General features: G+C 38.2%; 2 protein-coding genes and 1 non-coding gene across 3 annotated transcripts; 1 reads left to right on the top strand and 2 right to left on the bottom strand.

The window, feature by feature from the left end:
* Positions 1 to 6,595: 6,595 nt before the first annotated feature.
* On the bottom strand, positions 6,596 to 12,212 carry LOC144659404 (betaine--homocysteine S-methyltransferase 1-like). Its single transcript, XM_078519821.1, has 9 exons — positions 12,052 to 12,212; positions 11,826 to 11,964; positions 10,335 to 10,450; positions 9,981 to 10,172; positions 9,410 to 9,557; positions 8,753 to 8,935; positions 8,099 to 8,229; positions 7,805 to 7,902; positions 6,596 to 7,395 (listed from the first exon to the last, which is right to left on the bottom strand). Exons 1-9 carry the CDS (start codon positions 12,058 to 12,060, stop codon positions 7,194 to 7,196), a joined length of 1,218 nt encoding a protein of 405 aa, XP_078375947.1. The 5' UTR covers positions 12,061 to 12,212; the 3' UTR covers positions 6,596 to 7,193.
* A 2,267-nt stretch (positions 12,213 to 14,479) lies between these two features.
* Positions 14,480 to 14,553, top strand: Trnat-agu (transfer RNA threonine (anticodon AGU)). The gene has a single exon. It is a non-coding gene; the product is annotated as a tRNA-Thr (tRNA).
* Positions 14,554 to 15,640: 1,087 nt separating this feature from the next.
* Positions 15,641 to 19,304, bottom strand: LOC144659412 (uncharacterized). The gene is made up of 4 exons (XM_078519835.1): positions 19,059 to 19,304; positions 18,556 to 18,918; positions 17,104 to 17,265; positions 15,641 to 16,124 (listed from the first exon to the last, which is right to left on the bottom strand). Exons 1-4 carry the CDS (start codon positions 19,138 to 19,140, stop codon positions 15,994 to 15,996), a joined length of 738 nt encoding a protein of 245 aa, XP_078375961.1. The 5' UTR covers positions 19,141 to 19,304; the 3' UTR covers positions 15,641 to 15,993.
* Positions 19,305 to 19,310: the final 6 nt, after the last annotated feature.

Genomic DNA, 19,310 nt, shown 5'->3' with positions numbered 1-19,310 from the left:
TCTTGTTGTTAAGTTTTGAACGTCTAGTAGATTTATACTAAAACAATTAGATTATTCGCTCTCGATTTCTATGTGTGATAGTTGATTCGGGCTTCGCCCTCATCAACTATCACACGATAGAAATCTCGAGCTCATAATCTAATTGTTAAATAGAAAACCGTGAGAGAACCAATCAGATTCGCGGATTTCCGATAGAACACAGCTGAGTTTCTACTAATTGCTTTTAGACGTGTTTTTGCAAAGAGAGCAAATAACTTATTAAACTGCTCAAAATGGGTATCGCTTGGAGTTCTAACAAAGAAAAGAGAAAGGAGAAAAAGGAGCTTAAAAGGTTTGACCGTTATTTCATTGTCTTTATTTTTGATTTATGAAATCAACGAAAATAACAGACACGCCAAGCGCGTAAGGAAAGAAATCTCACTAGGCCATCCCAATAAAATGTTTTGTTTCCCATCGCCCGACCGACCCATTTTTTTCGAAAAGTAAAAAAAAAATCCAGCTTCACCAATCAAAGAAGCAAGTACAGTACTTCAATTTACAAGCACACGATCTTGTTTTATTGACAACAATTGGTATTTTGGTATGATGTGATGTCTTTGTCTTCAATAGACATCGATACTACGTTATTTCAAGACTGTTAAGGAATAACGAACGAAAAAAGCACGTTTTCGAGTTGACTTTGTAATCAGGCTTTCCTATTTAGCAGCCCGGCCTTTTCTGGAACCCAGAACCCTTCAAGTGTTCATTCTTTTTTTTTTTTTTTGCCCGACCGACCGACCCACCATCACAAGGGACGAGGCGATGGGATACGAAACATTTTATTGGAATGGCCCTAAGAAAAGTTTACAATTAGAACTTAGTTCGCACAGGCGCTCTGTAGCCGAAATTTCGAATGCAACGATTGATCAATGAACATTTCTACCGTGCAGTGCGCGTTTTGTGTAGTGATTATTAAATTTCAGTTACGACGAAAACATACATACATCTCAAGGGTAACTTTTGCTGCTTAAATAAAAAAGGCCCAATGGCTACTAAAAAGTGCATTTTCACTCCGTCCTGAATGGTGCCCATTTATACACATGGATAAAGTAAGGCACAACGGGAGTAAAGTGACTTGCCCAAGAACATAACACAATAACACAGCCCCAGAGGCTTTTTTCTCGGTAGTCGCAAACTTAATATTTTCGCACCCGGAAAGCCATAGCAACAACTTAAACCTTATGATTACAAAGCTGACATTAATTCACATATTATTAATATGAACAAAATTCACTTCATACAAAGTCTCAGGCCCAAATAGTTCTCTATTCCAATACACAGAAAACTAAATCGCTTTACCGCCCCGAAAATTTTTCAAGGCTTTTCAGAAACGGGCCCCTGAGCTGTAGGTCGCGATCGGACAATAGGGGTGGGGCGAGGAAGCGATGGAAAAATGGTACTGTAATGGTGAAATAAGGCTTAAATATGGAACGGAATGCGTAAGAATCGGATGCAGTGAACGCGTAGTCCCTTTTTCTCTCACTTCTTCCAGCAAGAAGTGAAAAACCCTTTTTGGCCCGTAAAACGGCCCGTAAAAACGCTTCTTGGCCCGCCTTATGCCGCTCCGTATAATATTTTTCTTTTTCGCGCTGCACTTGTCTCGTCCCCATAGCCGTTAACGCTTCTCTTAGCCGGCGAAACCTTGGCACGAGAAACAAAGGGTTCTTTGGACATAAGATTTTTGAATTAATTCGAATCAAGTTTTTTTATTGAATGTTTGAACCAAAGAATTCTTAAATGGGCCGGACAAAAACGCAATGACTATCTCATACATTCTAAAAGTCCTAGAATAGGACTGGAAATCCAATGAACCTAGGGCCCTTATATTTTCGAGCTAAGGTCCTGCCGGCTAAGAGAAACGAAAAGGTCTATAGGGACGAGAATGGTTCGCGTTCGAGCCAATCTTGAGTCCTTGCTTGAGTCCAGTGTGCGCCGCTGCGCCGGCTCAGATCCGCTGAACGAGGAGTTGACGGACTCTAGGCACGAGCACACAGCGGTCAAACGCAAAAATTGACGGAAAAAGTTTACGGAAAATTTAAGGGACGGCCCATTATTTTTTTAGAGGGGGGGATGAAAAATATTGAAAAAATTGTTTGCAGGGCCTAGAAAGACAAAATAAATTGTTTGTAAACACGATATGTATAACAAATAATAATAGTAAGAATTTCGAAAAAAATGTTTGCAGAGGTGCATAAACTAAAAAAAAAGGTGGCAGAGTAGAATTTTTCATCCCCCCCCCCCCCTCCAAGAAAATAATGGTCCGTCCCTAAGGGCCTGTTTACATGATTCCGGAATGACTTTCATTCCGGAACGAGTTCATTCCATCCCCACATATTTCTCTGTATCTGTTTACATGATACCGAGACGAAAGTCAAGTCATTCCGGAATAAGTTCATTCCGCTTTTCATTCCGGAATGAAATTTTCGTTCTGGAATGACATTTTATTCTGGTATCATGTAAACACAAAACGAATTTCGTTCCGAGAAGAAATCGCATCTCATGAAACCGCATACGGAGGCCACAGTTTGAATTCAGAGCGAAATAACTTTATAGCATTTACTGTTTAGCCCAAAGAATCAGCTCTATTAAATTTGCAGATACGGCCATTAATGAGCACAAAAACATGTTTGCGCGAAACATGCGCCATCTTGTTTTGATCTCGCGCGAAAACTGCGCACGTGAAAACGCCTTAGGTTGAGCCGGTCGACTCTGTCATGTGAATGTAGAACGAACTTCATTCCGGAACGAAACAAGTCATTCCGGAATCATGTAAACAGGCCCCAAGACTTTGAATGGAAAATTTTGGCGGCAATTACACATGAACTGTGCGCGCGCGCTGCGTTTGACCGCTTTGTGGGGCACGGGCAGGGCACGAGTGGTGCACGAGATTGCGGGGTGGTGAATGTCGCATTTTAGAAAATAGATTTTTTGATCCGCTGCGTAGCACTCAAACTAAATGATGAAATGCAGTCGAGCGCGCGCTTGCATCTTGGATTAGATGCAACTAACACAATTCTCATTGGCTGTTTTATGCAAGCACATCTTTCCCTTTGTTATGTCATAAAGGAAAGTTTTTCAGTCGCAAAACAAAACAGTTTGATTAAGACGTGTTTTTTGCAAAGAGGATTAAACTGCTCATGATCAAAATGGGTACCGCTTGGAGTTCTTGCAAAGAAAAGAGAACGGAGAAAAAGGAACTTAAAAGGTTTGACCGTTATTTCGTTGTTTTTGTTAGCGATATACGGAATCAACGAAAATAACCGACGCGCCAAGCAACATAAGAAAGAAAATCTAAACTAATAAGAAAAGTTAACAATCAGAACTTGTTCTCCTGTCGCATTCGACGGACAGGCAAACAACGTCCAGCAATCACCCCCTGTTGTTATCTATTCAATGCGCGTTTTTGGTGGTGAATGTCGCATTTCAGAAAATAGATTTTTTGATCCGCTGCGTAGCACTCAAACTAAATGATGAAAATAGTGAAACATTTATTTGGAGAGTGCCGTTGAGTCACTGCAAGAAAAGTGGGACGATTCGGGGATAGCCCATTCATCAGTGTTTGTCGATGTTTCAAATGCAATACGGTTTTGTGTGTTTGAGACATTTACAAATACCGCGGAAGGGGTTATAGTGTTTGTCTTTGTAATTGAGACATTTACAAATACTGATAAAAAGGTTATATCTCCTAAACGTCTGACTGTTTGTGTTTTTACAGTATTTCAAAGGCACTCCCAATATACCTTTCACTTTTTTATCATACTACGTGCGTATTTACTTGCAACATGTGCAAATTTGCTCGTTAAAATGCTTCTTTGTTTTTGAGCTAAGAAAATTTCCAACGGGCAAATGCGACGGCTACACGCGTATGTTGCAAATAAATCCACCTGTTCATTACGGGGACAGAAATCAATTCGTTTACTTTACAAAGAAAAACCGCGTTTACCATATTTACTGGAATAAGCGCCGCGCCGCCCTTTTATTTTTTCCCTCCTCAAGTTCGCCGCTTATTCGAGGGCGACGCTTATTTCAAATTTGGCCAACAAAAATAATCTAATCTTTTACAGTTATTAAAAATAGTATCGTTTGGTTGTCCGTGTTCGGACTCTATTCGTCTTCTGCTGAAGAGAGAAGTGGCGCTACGGTGTCTTGGCAAAGTTTGCGGCCTTCACAAGATTTACAGAACTACGTATTGTAAGAATATTGGATAGAACTAGGAGTTGCTGCTGCTGATAGCAAGTTAAGTGCTGCGAAGTGACTTATAAGAATATTAATTATAATAGTAGGAGCGGAACGGAAGGTCATAGGAATGTTTCGGATTTTCAAATTTTCAGATGTGAAAGATATAATCTTTTATTTCTTAGCGTGTGAAATGCTAGTGACATTGAGAAAAGGAAGCAATGTAACATAACAAAGCACGTGCAATTCGATCGCAAAGCCATCAGAAACACCAATTTATGACGTCAAAAAGCTCAAAGTCCGTTCCGTTCTAGCGCGCAGTCATTATGGAAACGTTTTCATGGAGCCTTCGCAAATAATCTTCGTATTTTTTGCTGTACATATTTCGCGCTCAAAGCATAGAAAGTATTTTTTTGGAGCCCGTTGTTTCTCGTGCCCCAGGTGGAGTCAGCCGTATAAGAACAAGTGGCTTATGGCTTGTTATGGGAAGAAAATGGCCACAAACACAATGACCCTCATTCTCGTACCCGCGTCCCAATTTTAAAATCGCTTTGTTTATACGATTCATTTGATTGGCCAGATTTGACTGGGAAGCGCTAAGGCCCGGTTTTTTGTTTTCTCATTTGCATAACTATAACATTTCCACTCCCGCAGAAGATTTTAGGAACAACAACTGACTGCTCGCAGTCTAGCTGGCAATAAAAGCTCGCATAAGCTATGCTCACTCGATTATCAGCGCCTCCCTTGTAACGTGGGGCGGATGCATTGCGTAGCACTGGTAGCACTGGGAACAACTTGGGTAGCAATAACGTGCGAGGCTTGGGTCGAGGCGATAAAGCGTGGTTACAAAGCTACGTTGTCCGCCATCTTGCTTATGATCATGGAGACCGAGGGAAATTCAGAAGAGAAAATTCAACAAGAGACTCGTGGAACAGAAAACCCAGACACAAAGGAACAGACACCAACAAGAGAGATAACGCAAACAGATCATCTTAATAGAAGGCTACTTGATGCGTTCTTGACAAGACTAAACAGCTCCGAATCAACCGAGGTGTTACCCACGAACGTCCAACAAATGGAAATTAATGATGGCCAGGAGTTTGAAAATGATCAGAACTCTACTGATCACAATATCGTTGGAGAACAGAGCAAAAATGGTACCTAAATACGTGATTTATTAGACCATAAAGTGGCTGACAAGACCTAGCGTGACACTTAGGGACTGGTCGTTATTAAAGAAGGAAGGGCTGTTGCAAATAGAGAGAGGCTATATTGAAATTCTCTTGACTTGACCTTTCTCTTTTATGAAGCACAATTTTTGCTGACCCTCTCCCCTCTTACCCACTCTATCCCTTAAACCTCCCTTATAAGCGTGCACAAATTTATGTGCAGCCCCCCTTTTTTCTGCATAAAAATCACTGCCCCCCCCCCCCCAATTTGCACAAGCCCTCCCTGTGGTCTAAATAATTATTGGTCCCTAACTAACTAGCAAGAATGCACTCATAAATTATTGCTTGGATTTCATGAGGCTTGGAAACATTTTACATTGGTTTTAGAGTCAAAGTGGCAATAAAAAGATATGTGGTTTATCATCGAGAATACCAGCTGTACTGCTCGTGTATACAGAGGCAGTGGAACTGTGAAAAATCTGACACTTGCTGAACTTTACACAACACCAAGACTAAGTAACTCACTTCGAGCTTTAGCTTCTAGACCCTTTCTGTGCAGCCGTTCTCTAGGCTCATCACTCATTTCTGTTACATTTGGTGAAAAAACGTTACACACAACCAATGTCTGCACAGAAGACTATCAGCTACCAGACATTTGTGAGGATCTGCCTTAAGGAATTGTGCATGCAGACTGTACTTAAATTGACAGGAGTCCTTACCAAGCCCTTGCAAGGGCTGCCAACTGGGTAAGCAGCAATCACCTTTCAGCTCGGGTTCATAGGTGCATATTGCTTGCTTTTAACTTACACTTGAATTCTTTCTGTAAACTTAAATTGTTTACAGCTCATAGCATTGTTTCTGCAAGGGCTTGGTCGGGTGAGGGATTATAAAATAATTAGCTTCTGCAATTACCGCTATTCAGAACAGCTACCTGGGCCAGCAGTCATTTGTTTTCAGAGCTATTTAGCTTTGGAAAATTACCTCTGACTCTACAGTTTTACTGTACATATAAAAAACGTACACTGAAAAACCATTTTTATTGGAGTGATTAATTAAGTCTTCTCTTACTTTTTAATTTCCAAAACTAAGGAAAAAGGAACAGTTACGCTGTATACCATTGATCTACGGGCATTGATTCGACTGTTTAAGGCAGCTGTCTTATCACTCATGCAGTTTTTAACATGTAGACTATCAAGGGTAGTTAGACACAATTTTCCTGGCAAAGCACAAATATGCCATTCTTTTAATGACTGTTTTTTACATTTAAGATTACAATATTACAAAGTGTATTTTTTAAATTCCATTATATGTTAACCAAAGGAGCAACAACAGCATTCATATTGTACCTCTTTACAGAACTGGCTTGCCAATTATAATAATTGCAATAAAATTAAATAAATAGAACAAGTGCAAGGAATGTCTGTTCTTCTTCCACAGAAATGGTTTTCAGCAAACAACTACTGATCTGATGAAACATAATGGATCATGAGTTGTTGCTATTTATTCAGCCATATTTCCTGATTAAAATACTTGTGAAAATACTTTTCATTCTCTCTGACAAAATAAAACTCTGTGAATGGATGCTAGCCAACACCTGGAAAAATTGTTTTAATATAATCGCAATTTTTAAAAGAATATTATAATAATTAAAATGCAATCCAAGTATAACTTGGACAGGAGTCACTTTATTACTGACAAAAACACGCTTCCATAAAAAAATCTCAAAGTCACACTCTTGTTAACTATAATTATTATCATACAGCAATTCTACAAGCTATTTACAATGACTACAAGGGCGGGGACAAGATCTCAGTTAGCTCCATTAACAACTTCCTCTTTGTGTGTGGCGCGGTTTATAACGGCTTCCATCTCATCTTGAGTGGTGGTCTCTTTGTGTTGTACTAATTCTTTATCTCCCTGTGTAACACCCCAGTTGTCTGGCTTTGACATGCTAGAAAAGAATGGTCGACCACTAGATGGATTGATGGTCTCCCAATAACCTCTGCGTGCCCTGTAAGTACATCACGATAATGTTTAGTATTTTGATTTTGTTTCTTGAAAAATCTTATAATCAAAAATTGTTTTATAAGTACATATAATATTTAACAGTGACTTTTTTTACGAAGAAATATTTTTTGCAATGATATGGGACAATTCATTGCACATTGTTCCTCTGGAAATTCCAGTTAACTTAAAGCTCCTTACTTTCCTTTAAAAATTTTGGCTTTTCAGACCCCCTACCCCCTCGGAATTTGCAATGACCTTTCCTTCGGGTGGGTATGGATATTTTCTGGAACTGCACATTCTGAAAACTATTTTCAATGTTATTCATAATTAAAATACTGAAATAGTATATATCAACCTTATTCTCCATGCAGAGAAGAAACTGGTATTCTACACGAGTTTTACATTTTCATTACCTGGCTCTAACCCATGGCTTAGTGTGCAACCTCAGCCCCTCTCCCCAAGGGCCATGTTTTTCACTTGCTTTTGGCAGCTTTCCTCTCTCCTTTGCCAACTAAGATAAAAACAAGATAATAAAAATTGTTAATGCATGTACGGCGGGGTAAAGTCAGAGAAAATGTTCAATTACCACATCAAAAATGACATGGAATCACACAGTCTTTGTACACATATCTTTACATAACTAAAGCATTCATGCAACACTCTTTTCTTTTGAGGGTATTTTCTGAATTAATGTCAAGGCAGCTAACCTCCTCTGCAACAGCTCTGATGTGGTAAGGTTCAATCCCACAACAGCCACCAATGAAGCGGATTCCAGCATTGTAAGCATCGCGGGCAAACTTGTGAGCATCCCACCGAGTCATGAGTCTCGGCTCCAGAGCTGCAAGGAACAAGATTCTACTTAATTGGTGAAATTTATGTTTTTTTTTCTTTACTTTTTCTACAGCTTTTGCTTGATGCAACAGAAGAATCAAAACATACACCCCTTAAAAACGAGTTGTGTTACTGCTTTAATTTCTTAAATTTGCCAGCTTGTTGTTTTAACAGTGGACCCTTGTTAAAGCAAACTCTTACCGAAAATATGCTGTGGATAGAAAATTTGCAGTCTTATACAGTGGAATAAAAGGATTAAAGGCCTTCTATGTCAATTGAACTGTTTTGAATTCATCTTCAGCAGTGTGATGACATTTATCTTTTCTTTTTTTTCAGGATAGATTGTCTGTTCATTGGGCTTTTGGATTGTACTTGTTATTCTTTATATCAGGTTCTGTTCCATGCAATTTACTGTAACTTTGGCTGGGCTGATGAATACATTATTTTTAATTCATGATGGCAACTTTGTTACGAAAGGATATATGTTATACCAGGGTTCCACTCTACTATCAATACTGGAAGGAACTAACCAAAAGGAAATTCTGGAAGATCAATGAACCCCTGTTTGCCAGCATCAGGGGTAAAGTATCCAAGAGGTTGAACCATCAAATGCTTTTTAATCCCGGCTGCATCAAGGGCTTCTTTCATCAAACGGCATGCTTCAATGCATTCATCAGGGCCAAAGTGACAATTTATGCCAATTATATCTGCACCTAGAAAATAAAACAATAATATAAAACAGTTATTTGTTGATCTAGAAATCAAATTATTTGCTGTATTAACTGAGGAGTCAAGACATGACACAAGAAAGAGTGTTTTTTATTTCAAATGAGAGGGTGTGCAGAATATTATACACAAGTATATGTAGTGCCTATGTAGTTATAAGGTATGGTTTGTTTCATTTAAATATTGTGTTTTAATGTTACACGTACAAAAGAATGGATTTTACTTAAATTTTTTTTGGTATAATGTCAGTAATAAAAGTAACTAATGTCATACCGTTCTTTTTAATGATGATGATAATAATAATAATAATAATTGATAGATGTACCTTAATTAGAGCAAATATAAAGTGCATATAAAATTTTCAGAAACATGACCATTCATTTAATTCATTAACTGTGACAACCATTGCAATTCAGTGCTGTTTTAATTTGTTGAAAACTATTCTGGAATCATTGCTATACCTGCATGAGCTAAGCGCACTGCGCATTCCCCAGTAGGAATGCCGTGCAAATCTCCTTGAGGCCCAATGCACAGTGAAACGGCAGTAGGTTTGCCCGTGGCTTTACACGATTCCACTGCCCATTCAGCTTCCTCCACATGTTCATAGTACTGAGAACAATTTTACAATTTATAAGTTACATTCAAACTTGATTACCACTTCCCCAGTGGGGATTTTCAGAGGTAATTAGTTACATACATAGTAAAGAAATGAGCTGCAACACTCACTTGCACTTAAATATACTTATATATAGCTAGAAAGAAATTGCATATTCTCCAGCCAATTAGAATTTCACACTCACAGACAAGTCAATAATAGATTGACAATTTTTTGTGTTCAAGACCGAGAAATTAAACTTACATTAAAAAAATATAAAAAAAGTAAAAGGACAGAAGACTTAACTATATACTAGTTCACGAATGGATTCTATTTTAAAAATAACAATTTGGTAAAAATAATCTATATTGCTGACTATACTATTCAGTAATCAAAGGAATTCACATAGTAATGTTACATGTATGGTGCTAACGTACTTCTGCAAGTAAGAAGTCCACATCATTCTTGAGAAAGATTTCTATTTGTTTATCAAATTCTTTCTGACAAGCCTCTTTTCCTTGACCACTGAGATATGTTGGTGTTTGGCATACTCCTCCACAAACCAAAGCATCTCCTTCATTTGCTACCTCAAAAGCAATGTCACATGCCGCCTGGTTGATGGCTTTGCACTATTCAAGAGAAAGATATTACAAATACGATTAACCACAAGAAGAAAAAAACAACAACAAAAATCATCCCACAGGAGACAAGTGCAGTTTACCTTAATGGGAACAACTAAAATCCTAAAAATTTACTAAGACAACTGTCAAAATGAATAATGTTAGACTCACCCCAATCTCTGCTGCCTTGTTTCCACGATTACCAAGTTTGTCATCACTGGCATAAAATGTGAATGTTTGCATCACATCAGAGCCAGCTCGCAGAAATTCTCTGTGAAGTTCTTTAACTATGGTGAAGGACGAGATAGATTAGAAACCATTCAACTGGAGGTTAATAACAAACATCACAACAAATGGCAGAGGAACGATACAAAATCAGGTGTGGAGAGGCGGGGGGGGGGGGGGGTGAATTTCAGCACAATTAATTTTTATCCAGATAATTCTCTGCAAGAACTGTTTTACCCCACAGAATTTCTCAGGTGAATAATAAAACATGCAGAGGTCCAAGTTTTCTTCTATGCTGATCACCTGCTTGCTCGAATTTCTTTGGAACAATTTTGCATCACACATATTTGTTAAATCTGCCCCACTTCTTTTTTCTTTGATTTCTAATGGTTTACCCCTAACCTCAGCAAGGAAAAATAAATTGCAAAATTGCCATGTTTTAGATCATTGCACAGTCTCGAGTTGTCAAGGTGGCTTTTACAAGAAATGCCAAGAAAAATATATTTTAAGCGAGAAAAGGGGCGGGGAAGGGGCGCTGACCTCCATGTTTTTTCTAATCATGTACGTGCGTTAACAAAAGCTGTTGATAATTTTTGACAAAATTATGAAACGCTACTGTTTCTTTTTCGAGAAAATAAAAGGAAGTTGGATTCGGATCTTCCGCTATTTGCTCGGAATGCACGTACGACTTTCTTCGTAGATTCGTAGAAATTTTCTCAACGCGGGAAGAACTAACATTCCGACCGGAGCAACCGGTTTTTCGAAACAAATGGTGAAGTGATGACCTGTTGGAAGGCACACCGGTAGGCAGTCACCTCATATCTTTTGTCGCGTAAAAATTCAACTTTTACTCTAGTTTCAGTAGATTTTAGACACAAATCGTAAGCATCGTATTGTGCTAAATTCTTTACAGGACCATTTCAACAGTGTTTGCGCACTTAATTTGGGAGTCGACTTCACGAGTTGTTGCGTAGTAGCTATTTTTTGCGTTGAATATTTTGTACTGCTCGAGACTTGAAAGGCATTTAGTTCAATTAGATTTTTCCATCGAACTTCAAGAAAAGGAGTCAAATGTGTAGCTGTATATTCTGGTTAGGTTCGGCAAGAAAGTTTGATCGTTTAGAAGCCGTGTCGTCATCCCATTTGTATAAACGCAGCTAGAAATTTGGCCGTATTTTCCGCATTTCAATCTGCAGCGATAATATTGAGTGAAAAAAGGTTATAAAGTAAGTAAGACAAGTTTGAACTACAAATAATGGCATCCTCATAACTTATGCTCCTCAATATGGAAAAACGCCTCGATTTTCAGTACAACACCCATCACCCGCCCTCACGCGCGATCAATGAGTGTCGATCAAAACAATGTGAAGTCACGTTTCAAAATTTTTACTAAGGAAAGAGTATCACAAGAAATTTAAGTCAGATTATAAAGTTTACCTGCCGATGGATACTCTACATTGACTTCTGGCGTCCAAGGACCAGCTCGAACGTAGCCACGTTTCTCTAATGCAAAGACGAAACCGCCATCGCCAATAACAACTTCACCTGCGTCAAGTCTTTCGAGAATACCACGTTTCTACGAAATCAACATGAAACTGAATTAATACATTTCAGTTTTTCAAAACATCACGAATAATATTCAGTAATCGAAAATCAGTCTTACCGGTGCCATTTCTGCGTTGGGAACTGTGAAAAGTGAGCAGATAAAGCAAAATTAGTCTCTAAAAGCCTTCGCTGCGACGTGTTCAACTCTACTACGATCATGTAAAACTTGTGTTTATAAACAGGATATAGCGTAGCTCGTTTCACTCGTGTTTGACCCGTTTCAAACCAGTCATTTGAAAAGTTGCGTTCTTATTGGCTCAAACTCCCGCCAAACCCTGCGTCATCACTTGGCGGGTTTGTCTAGCGTGACAGGCTGGACAAGGAATTTATCAATGGACCATATAATAATGGGAAACTCGTGATCACCAGTTTCAATAGCTTTATTATACTGTGGGATTATTATGATAAACAAACCAGAAAGAACTTGACGGCTTTACTGCAATTTCCTGCCTTGGTGGTGGTGACTGTTCTGTACAGTGTATATACCCCGGCAAAAAAGCATAGGTATCATATTACGTACGTCACGGCGAAATTATTTGTACGGGAAATGTACTTAATGTGTTTTAGGAACCAGGAAAACGAGAAAATTTTCGACGAAAGTTTGGGTGGTAGTGAAAATGTTGGTGTGTTACTTGCTGTCTGTGCGCTAACTCTGCTTAGCGAGTTCAATATCGCTCATAGATGGGACGCCGTGGGGGAGGGAATAAACTCGCCAAAATCGCCTTGAATCAGCAATGTTATGATCAAAGAAGACAATGCGCCAAATAAAGCAAAATGAAAGCAAAATAAAGGCATTTTATGAAGAAGGTTTTAGTGACGTGTTCCTTTTAGCATGCCGTTAATATTCTCAAACTATCAACTGAAACTCGCCGTGACCGCTGTCGCAATATGACTTCCTATTTCGGACTTCCCAACCGTCCAACGTCCGGCTTCCCACTTCATGGTGAACCTCGGTTTTCAAGTTAGTACGACAAACATTGCAGACGTATAATAGTTGTACATGTTTCTTTGTCCAGTTAGATAAAACGGGGTTAAATAAAACCCGCATAAAAGAACGTGTTTTGGAAGATTAGCTATATATCGGGTGTTTTCTGTAAAATTAGGCTGAAAATGTTCTTACAAATGTAAGGTGTTCTTAAAGTTGTTTCTAAAAATAAATACTGCATAAAGATGATGAACTACGGTGGCCTAGGCATTAATACTCAGTACTGTTTCCTAGTAGGTAATTCTTATCTAACTGGCAGCCATTTTTTTTATATATAAGAACAATTTTCATTTTCGGGCTGAATGTGTTCTATAAATAATAACTTGTGTCCTTGGACTCCATTGTCCACTTATTTGGTTTTCTTTGTTTCTTTTTACTCTTTTGTATGGCCATCCCAATAAATTGTTTCGTTTCCCATCGCCCCGTCTTTTGTGATGATGGGTCGGTCGGTCGGGCAAAAAAAAAAAAAAAAAAAACACTTGGGTTCCAGAGAAGGCCGGGCTGCTAAGTAAGAAAGCCTGATTAAAAAGTCAACTCGAAAACGTGGTCTTTTCGTTCGTTATTCCTTATCAAATGTCTAAACAGTCTTTAAATAACGTAGTATCGATATTTATTAAAGACAAAGACATCATATACCAATCGTTGTTAATAAAACAAGATCGTGTGCTTGTAAATTGAAGTACTTGCTTCTTTAACTAGTGAATCTGAAATTTTTTTTTTTTTTTTTTACTTTTCGAAAAAAATGGGTCGGTCGGGCGATGGGAAACGACACATTTTATTGGGATGGCCTATTTCGTTTTATAATGTGAATATTGAAGACCATTTAAGACATTAAATTGTAATTTCTAAAAAAAGACAATTATTAAGACAATATACAAATACAGAAATTTTCAATTGAGTGTCATAAAACCAAAAGCAAAGTAATAACAGTACTTTGGCCAATCACAAAGGCCATAGACAAACCAGTGAACCAATCAAAACGCAAAGCAAATATATGTAGCCAGCACGAAGCCCAGGAAAACACATCCTCAGAGACCCAGGGGCAGTGATGTGCAAGCGAAAGTTTTGATTGGCTGAAAAAGTGGCATAAGATTTTTAAACCAGTCACAAAGTGAAGTAATGCAAAACCAAAGCTAACAAAAATTAAGGGTTTCAACACTCAACACTCAAGCGAAAACCGCTCTAGATACAATGGAATCCGGATTTCTGGAACCCTCAATTGCTTGAACCTCCAGATAACTCAAACCAAAAGTCATTCCGTTGCCTCATTTGAACTCTACAATTCAATCCTTAATTTCACACCCCTTTTTCTCAAACTGATAAGTGTTTCTCTTGGAGGTTCAAAAAATCGGGATTCCACTGTAAATAAGTGAATGAATTACATTTTAAGCAAATGAAAGATCATCGCAGTAATGTACTCAACTTAAGCAGTTGAGAAAAGCAAGCCTGAAAAAAATTCAGGCTTGAACGGGAATCGAACCCAAGTGACCAGCTCCCAGTTGGCTTGATAGCTCAGTTGGTTAGAGCGCTGCACTAGTATCGCAGAGGTCATGGGTTCGATTCCCGTTCAAGCCTGAATTTTTTTCAGGCTTGCTTTTCTCAACTGCTTAAGGACGGTGCCTACTAATGGCAAGGTATTTTTGCCCGGCCGATGACTATGCAAGAAATGTAGATGTTACCAAGGGCTACTAAAATTCAAAAAGAAAATTGGGGGTAGCCACGCAAAATTTCGAGATAATAAGGTTTGAAACCTGGAAAAAAGTGCTGACGTAGCATTTTAAAATAAAGTAAAACTAAATACAATTTCCTTGCAAATTCCGTTTGAAATTGTTTTTTCATGAACAAAATCATCATTAAATATAACAATCTTTAAAATAACTAATAACTAATGTCTTCGGAACTGCGTGATCCACGTTTTTATTAACAAAATAATTGCGTTTGAGCTATTTTTGACTCTAGCAGCTCTCACTTGCGCGGCCAGAAAATTGGCCTAATTTTTTTTTTCACTTAATGAAAAAATAAACATGTGCTCTATAGACTTTCCACTTTCATTTTATAAAATAAAAAGTAGGGGTCACCACGCGTTTTTAAAAGTTATACCAGTTGTTTTCAGGTTCTATGGAATCGCTTTAAGGGTCTGTTACATTTTCCTTTCCCCTCCCTAGCGAGTTGAATATTTGCATCTCGCGCGTGCACTACGCTATTTGTAGTTAGCAGTTTGCGGGTTACGTTTTAGCGCTTAGCGATTTGTTTTTAACTTTTAATGTAAGCCATTTTTCAGTGGTTAGCGATCAATGGTTACTGATATGTTGCTTTTCCACTGTTCCTGGCTTAGTATATGTCCATAAACTGGATTTCGTCGCAGAGAAATCTTTCTTGCTTTTTAGTCGCGCGCTTAGTCGCGTAGTTGAATTCGTCATTTTAAGCGAGCAAATTAATCAAAAGCGCGCACGCCCAGTGTGATCGATGCATTGCGTGATGCGCAGAATAAGTGCGCAGTAGCAATAGGAGGCACGGTCCTTAAGTTGAGTACATTACTGCGATGATCTTTCATTTGCTTAAAATGTATATCCGCAGTACAAATATATAAATTTCATATATTCATTTCATGAATGAATTACATTGCAAAGAAAATGTATGATAAGGAGAACTCAAACAGTCATCAAAAACAAAATATACATTTATTTACAGCATAATTCATTTTCTACAGAGCCGGTTGGATCAAAATTCAGTAAATGTTTCAGTAAATATAACAAAGATATCTCACAAGTATGAAAAAAATTAGCTGATGGAATTTAAAAGAGTATGTAGTCTTGAGTGTAAAGACAAATGAAAATAATTTTGTTAGCACATCACTGTAAAAAATTTAGGGATCTACAACAACAAAATCAACATGTTCCAAAAATGTACAAAAAAGAACACAAGCACATGAAGATGATATATTCTAAAGGAACAATCTAATTACGAAGTTCTAATATAGAATTAATTTACAACTTATGTATAAATATTCTATTTCTACAATAAACCAAGTCCCAGAGTATCAATGTCGACAGGTGGCAATTCTATATCTGGGAGGCTGAGTGTATCAAGGCCTTGAGTTAATGAATCCAGTTCTCCCTCAAATGGAAGTGAATCAAAGACAGTATCTATAAACATCAAGATACATGCATGTTAGAGTTTTAATAAATAACCTCAGTGGTTCTCTTTCAACTATTATAGTAAGAAAGATTGATAGTAGAGAAAGTTGTTGTAAGCAGAAAAAACCCATAAAGTGAATTGTTTTATAATTACCTTCAAATTACTTTCAGTAGTGGATATGTTGTGGTTCAATTTTATCCTTGGTACAATTTGGTATTTTCCTTTGTTCTGTTGTATTGTCATATAAAACAAATTGAACCAAGGGTAAAATTGAACCACAACAGATATACTGGTATGTTATATTCTGGCAGGTACATGCTATACCCATCAAGTTACTTTGTTCACAATTCTGAAAACCCACGACAGACTTCAACATCTTGTATTCAAAAACCATTTTGGTCAGGTTTAGTCCTTTACTTGGCTTTCTCAAGATATGTGCTTTATACAAATCTTATGTTTGGATTTCAAATTGCCATGACCAGTAAAGCCTATAAGTTACAGTGTTGCTGGTTAGTAAAGCAAGCCAGAAAGGGGAATAGGGTGAGGCCTTGTGCAATGGCCCAATCCCCCTTGTGTCATTAGATACTCATGCACAACCCAAACAGGGGAGGCTGCTTGCAGGCGAAACTTTACACTAGAAGTGATTCAAGTGAACCTGCAAATGCATATTGACACAGTTCAGGATCAACTTTTCAGAAAAAATCTTTCCGCCATTTCAAAAGCAGAATGTGTTGAACTTTTGGCACAAAAGTTGCAATTACAGTCTGCCAAGCTTCAACATTTGATGACGAATCATGCCACGCTTACCGGTAATACCCAATTAGATCATGTTTCAGTGGCGAGTGTTCACACTTAGATGCAAGTGACAGCATTTAATAACCAATATCAATCATGTAACGGTTGGTGAGAACACAGATTAAAGTAAACAGAAATAGGAGAAATAAGATACTGGTGTTTATAAAGAAGAGTTTTATGGGTCTTGTATACCTTTTGTTGGTCTTCTTTCATTTTCAAAGTGGACAAAGTTTGCTGCATTGAATTCAGAATCTGAATCAGTACAAGACTGAGGTCTAAACTGACAGCCATAATAAAGAGCTCCAACATTCTTCAAGATTGCTGAAACATAGTTTGATCTTGGTAGGATGCCCTCTGGATGGAATAAAAGAGTAAAAATATTATTTTACTAACTAACCCTGGTAAAAACCCTTCAAGCATCTTCAATGATGTTTGTCAGATCTTTGAGGATCCTATCTTAATCCCATTTTGTTCCTTTTATTCCTAGCTACAGTTTATCTTGCTATCTATCCTATCTTCACTACTTCTTCTTGATGAATGAAGGCCAATACTAAAAGTTTAAGCTAAACAAACATACATGTAGACTATAAAACAGTTCCTGAACATTTCCTGGACTGCTGACACCTGATCACTGAACTACCAAAGCAAGGACTAGGGTGGGAGGAAAAAAGTTTGAAAATGGGTCTGATGTTTTAATTTTCTTTTATGCATGTGATTCCAGATTAAGATGACTTGGTGTTTACTAAAGGGTGTATATAAACACATTATTATATATTTGAACAAGTTTATGGTCACTTCTCTACACCTACGTAGCTTGATGCAAGCAATCAGTTGAGTTGGAATAACTCTAGACTTGCCCCAAGTCGCTCGTTTTGTGTCTATAGAGTTACTTGAATAAGATTACATTGAAATCCCATGTGAGTGACCGCGCAGGATTTATTTGTCCATGTGTGATGCACGAAGCACACTCAATCAAGGAATGGCTCGGAACCTGTGAATTGTGTCACTTGCAGGAAATCGATTCTAGCTGACGTTTTTTTGCCGCGAAAAATTGAATCATTTGGTGTGCATTGAGTTGGCTTTTTTATCGTGCTGACGTCAGTTTTGTGCGCTGTGTGCAGTTGACATGTGCCATTAACATGATTAAGGGTGATGTCAAGGGACAAGCACAAAAGAAGACATTTGTTATGTTTGTTCCAAAACTGGTTTAACTGACCATGTAAGGGAAACAAGTCTACTAGAGAGGTAAAAACGCCAGCGTGTCTCATGAGCAGAGCGTGTTAAGTTGGTGAGCAAAGCGCGCTCAGTAAGCTCGCACACAAATATATGATTGGCATAATCTCGATGGCATCACTGGTGAAAAAAGCCACTGGTGACGCAACATTTCAGAATTGGCATGCTGCAGGTGAGACAAGTCGCTTGTTCCACCACGATTCTCCGCCATTTTGTTTTTATGCCCTTGCACACCCTCCGTTTCCGTATCCTGCAGTACCTACGATCCAACGAGCTACTTGGAGCAAGTCTAGAATAACTCAAGTCCTTGTACAAGTCTGGTCAACACACAAACTTAATAGGTCACACAAACTTACTCTTGTGTTTGTTACACACTACAGTGTATGTTTTTCTTATTTTTAAATAATGTACCTTTGTCTGTAAATGGATACATCACTTCTTTTTGACAATGGTCTTGTTCTGTTTTAACTCTTTGTTTCTCTGCAGTCTTCACATTTAATGCCTGCTTCTGTTTGCTACTCTGTTTAAAACCCGCAGAGCTTATTTGTTGTAAGAGTGGCAGTCCTTTAGTTGCTGGGGTCCCTGTACGACCTTGAAATATCTTTGTTGTTGTAGGCGTCTTGCCTACTAGCTTGTTGGGTTTTAATGCGAGTCCCTTCTTGGCCTTTGTAGTAGTAGGCTGAATAGTGTTTTTTACATCTCCCAGTGCACGTCGTGGGGTAGCTAAAGGTGCATTGTTTGACTGGAAAGATTTTGCAGCACCAAAACTTCTACCTGTGTGAAGTCAAATACAACAAATATGAACAACATTGTCAAGTGAGTCCCTGTTGTTTTACATGTAGATATAATGAACCTTGTCGGTATTTCACCCAATGGTTTTTTGCAACCCACAACAAGTAACTTTAATTTTATACCTGATACATTTCCTCCTTTGATATTCAAGGCTTGAGCATTTTCTTGATCCACGCTAGGTCTGAAGGCTGTTTCCGTCGCCATTAGTGGCTTGATCGTAAGAAAAAGCCAGTAGGTTGTTGATGAGACTTTTAAAACTTGAGTTTGTCTTCACGCGAGGTACAAATTGAGTAATGCACTTCTTTTCAAGAAGGAAAAACAGCCAAAATGCGATCGAATCACCAGCAAGTGAATATTTTCGATTTCAAAGATGG

The sequence above is a fragment of the Oculina patagonica genome, chromosome 1, assembly GCF_052425735.1.
Source record: "Oculina patagonica isolate OP01 chromosome 1, crgOcupat, whole genome shotgun sequence".
Taxonomy (NCBI): Eukaryota; Metazoa; Cnidaria; class Anthozoa; order Scleractinia; family Oculinidae; genus Oculina; species Oculina patagonica.
This window is presented reverse-complemented; position numbering and strand designations above follow the sequence as displayed.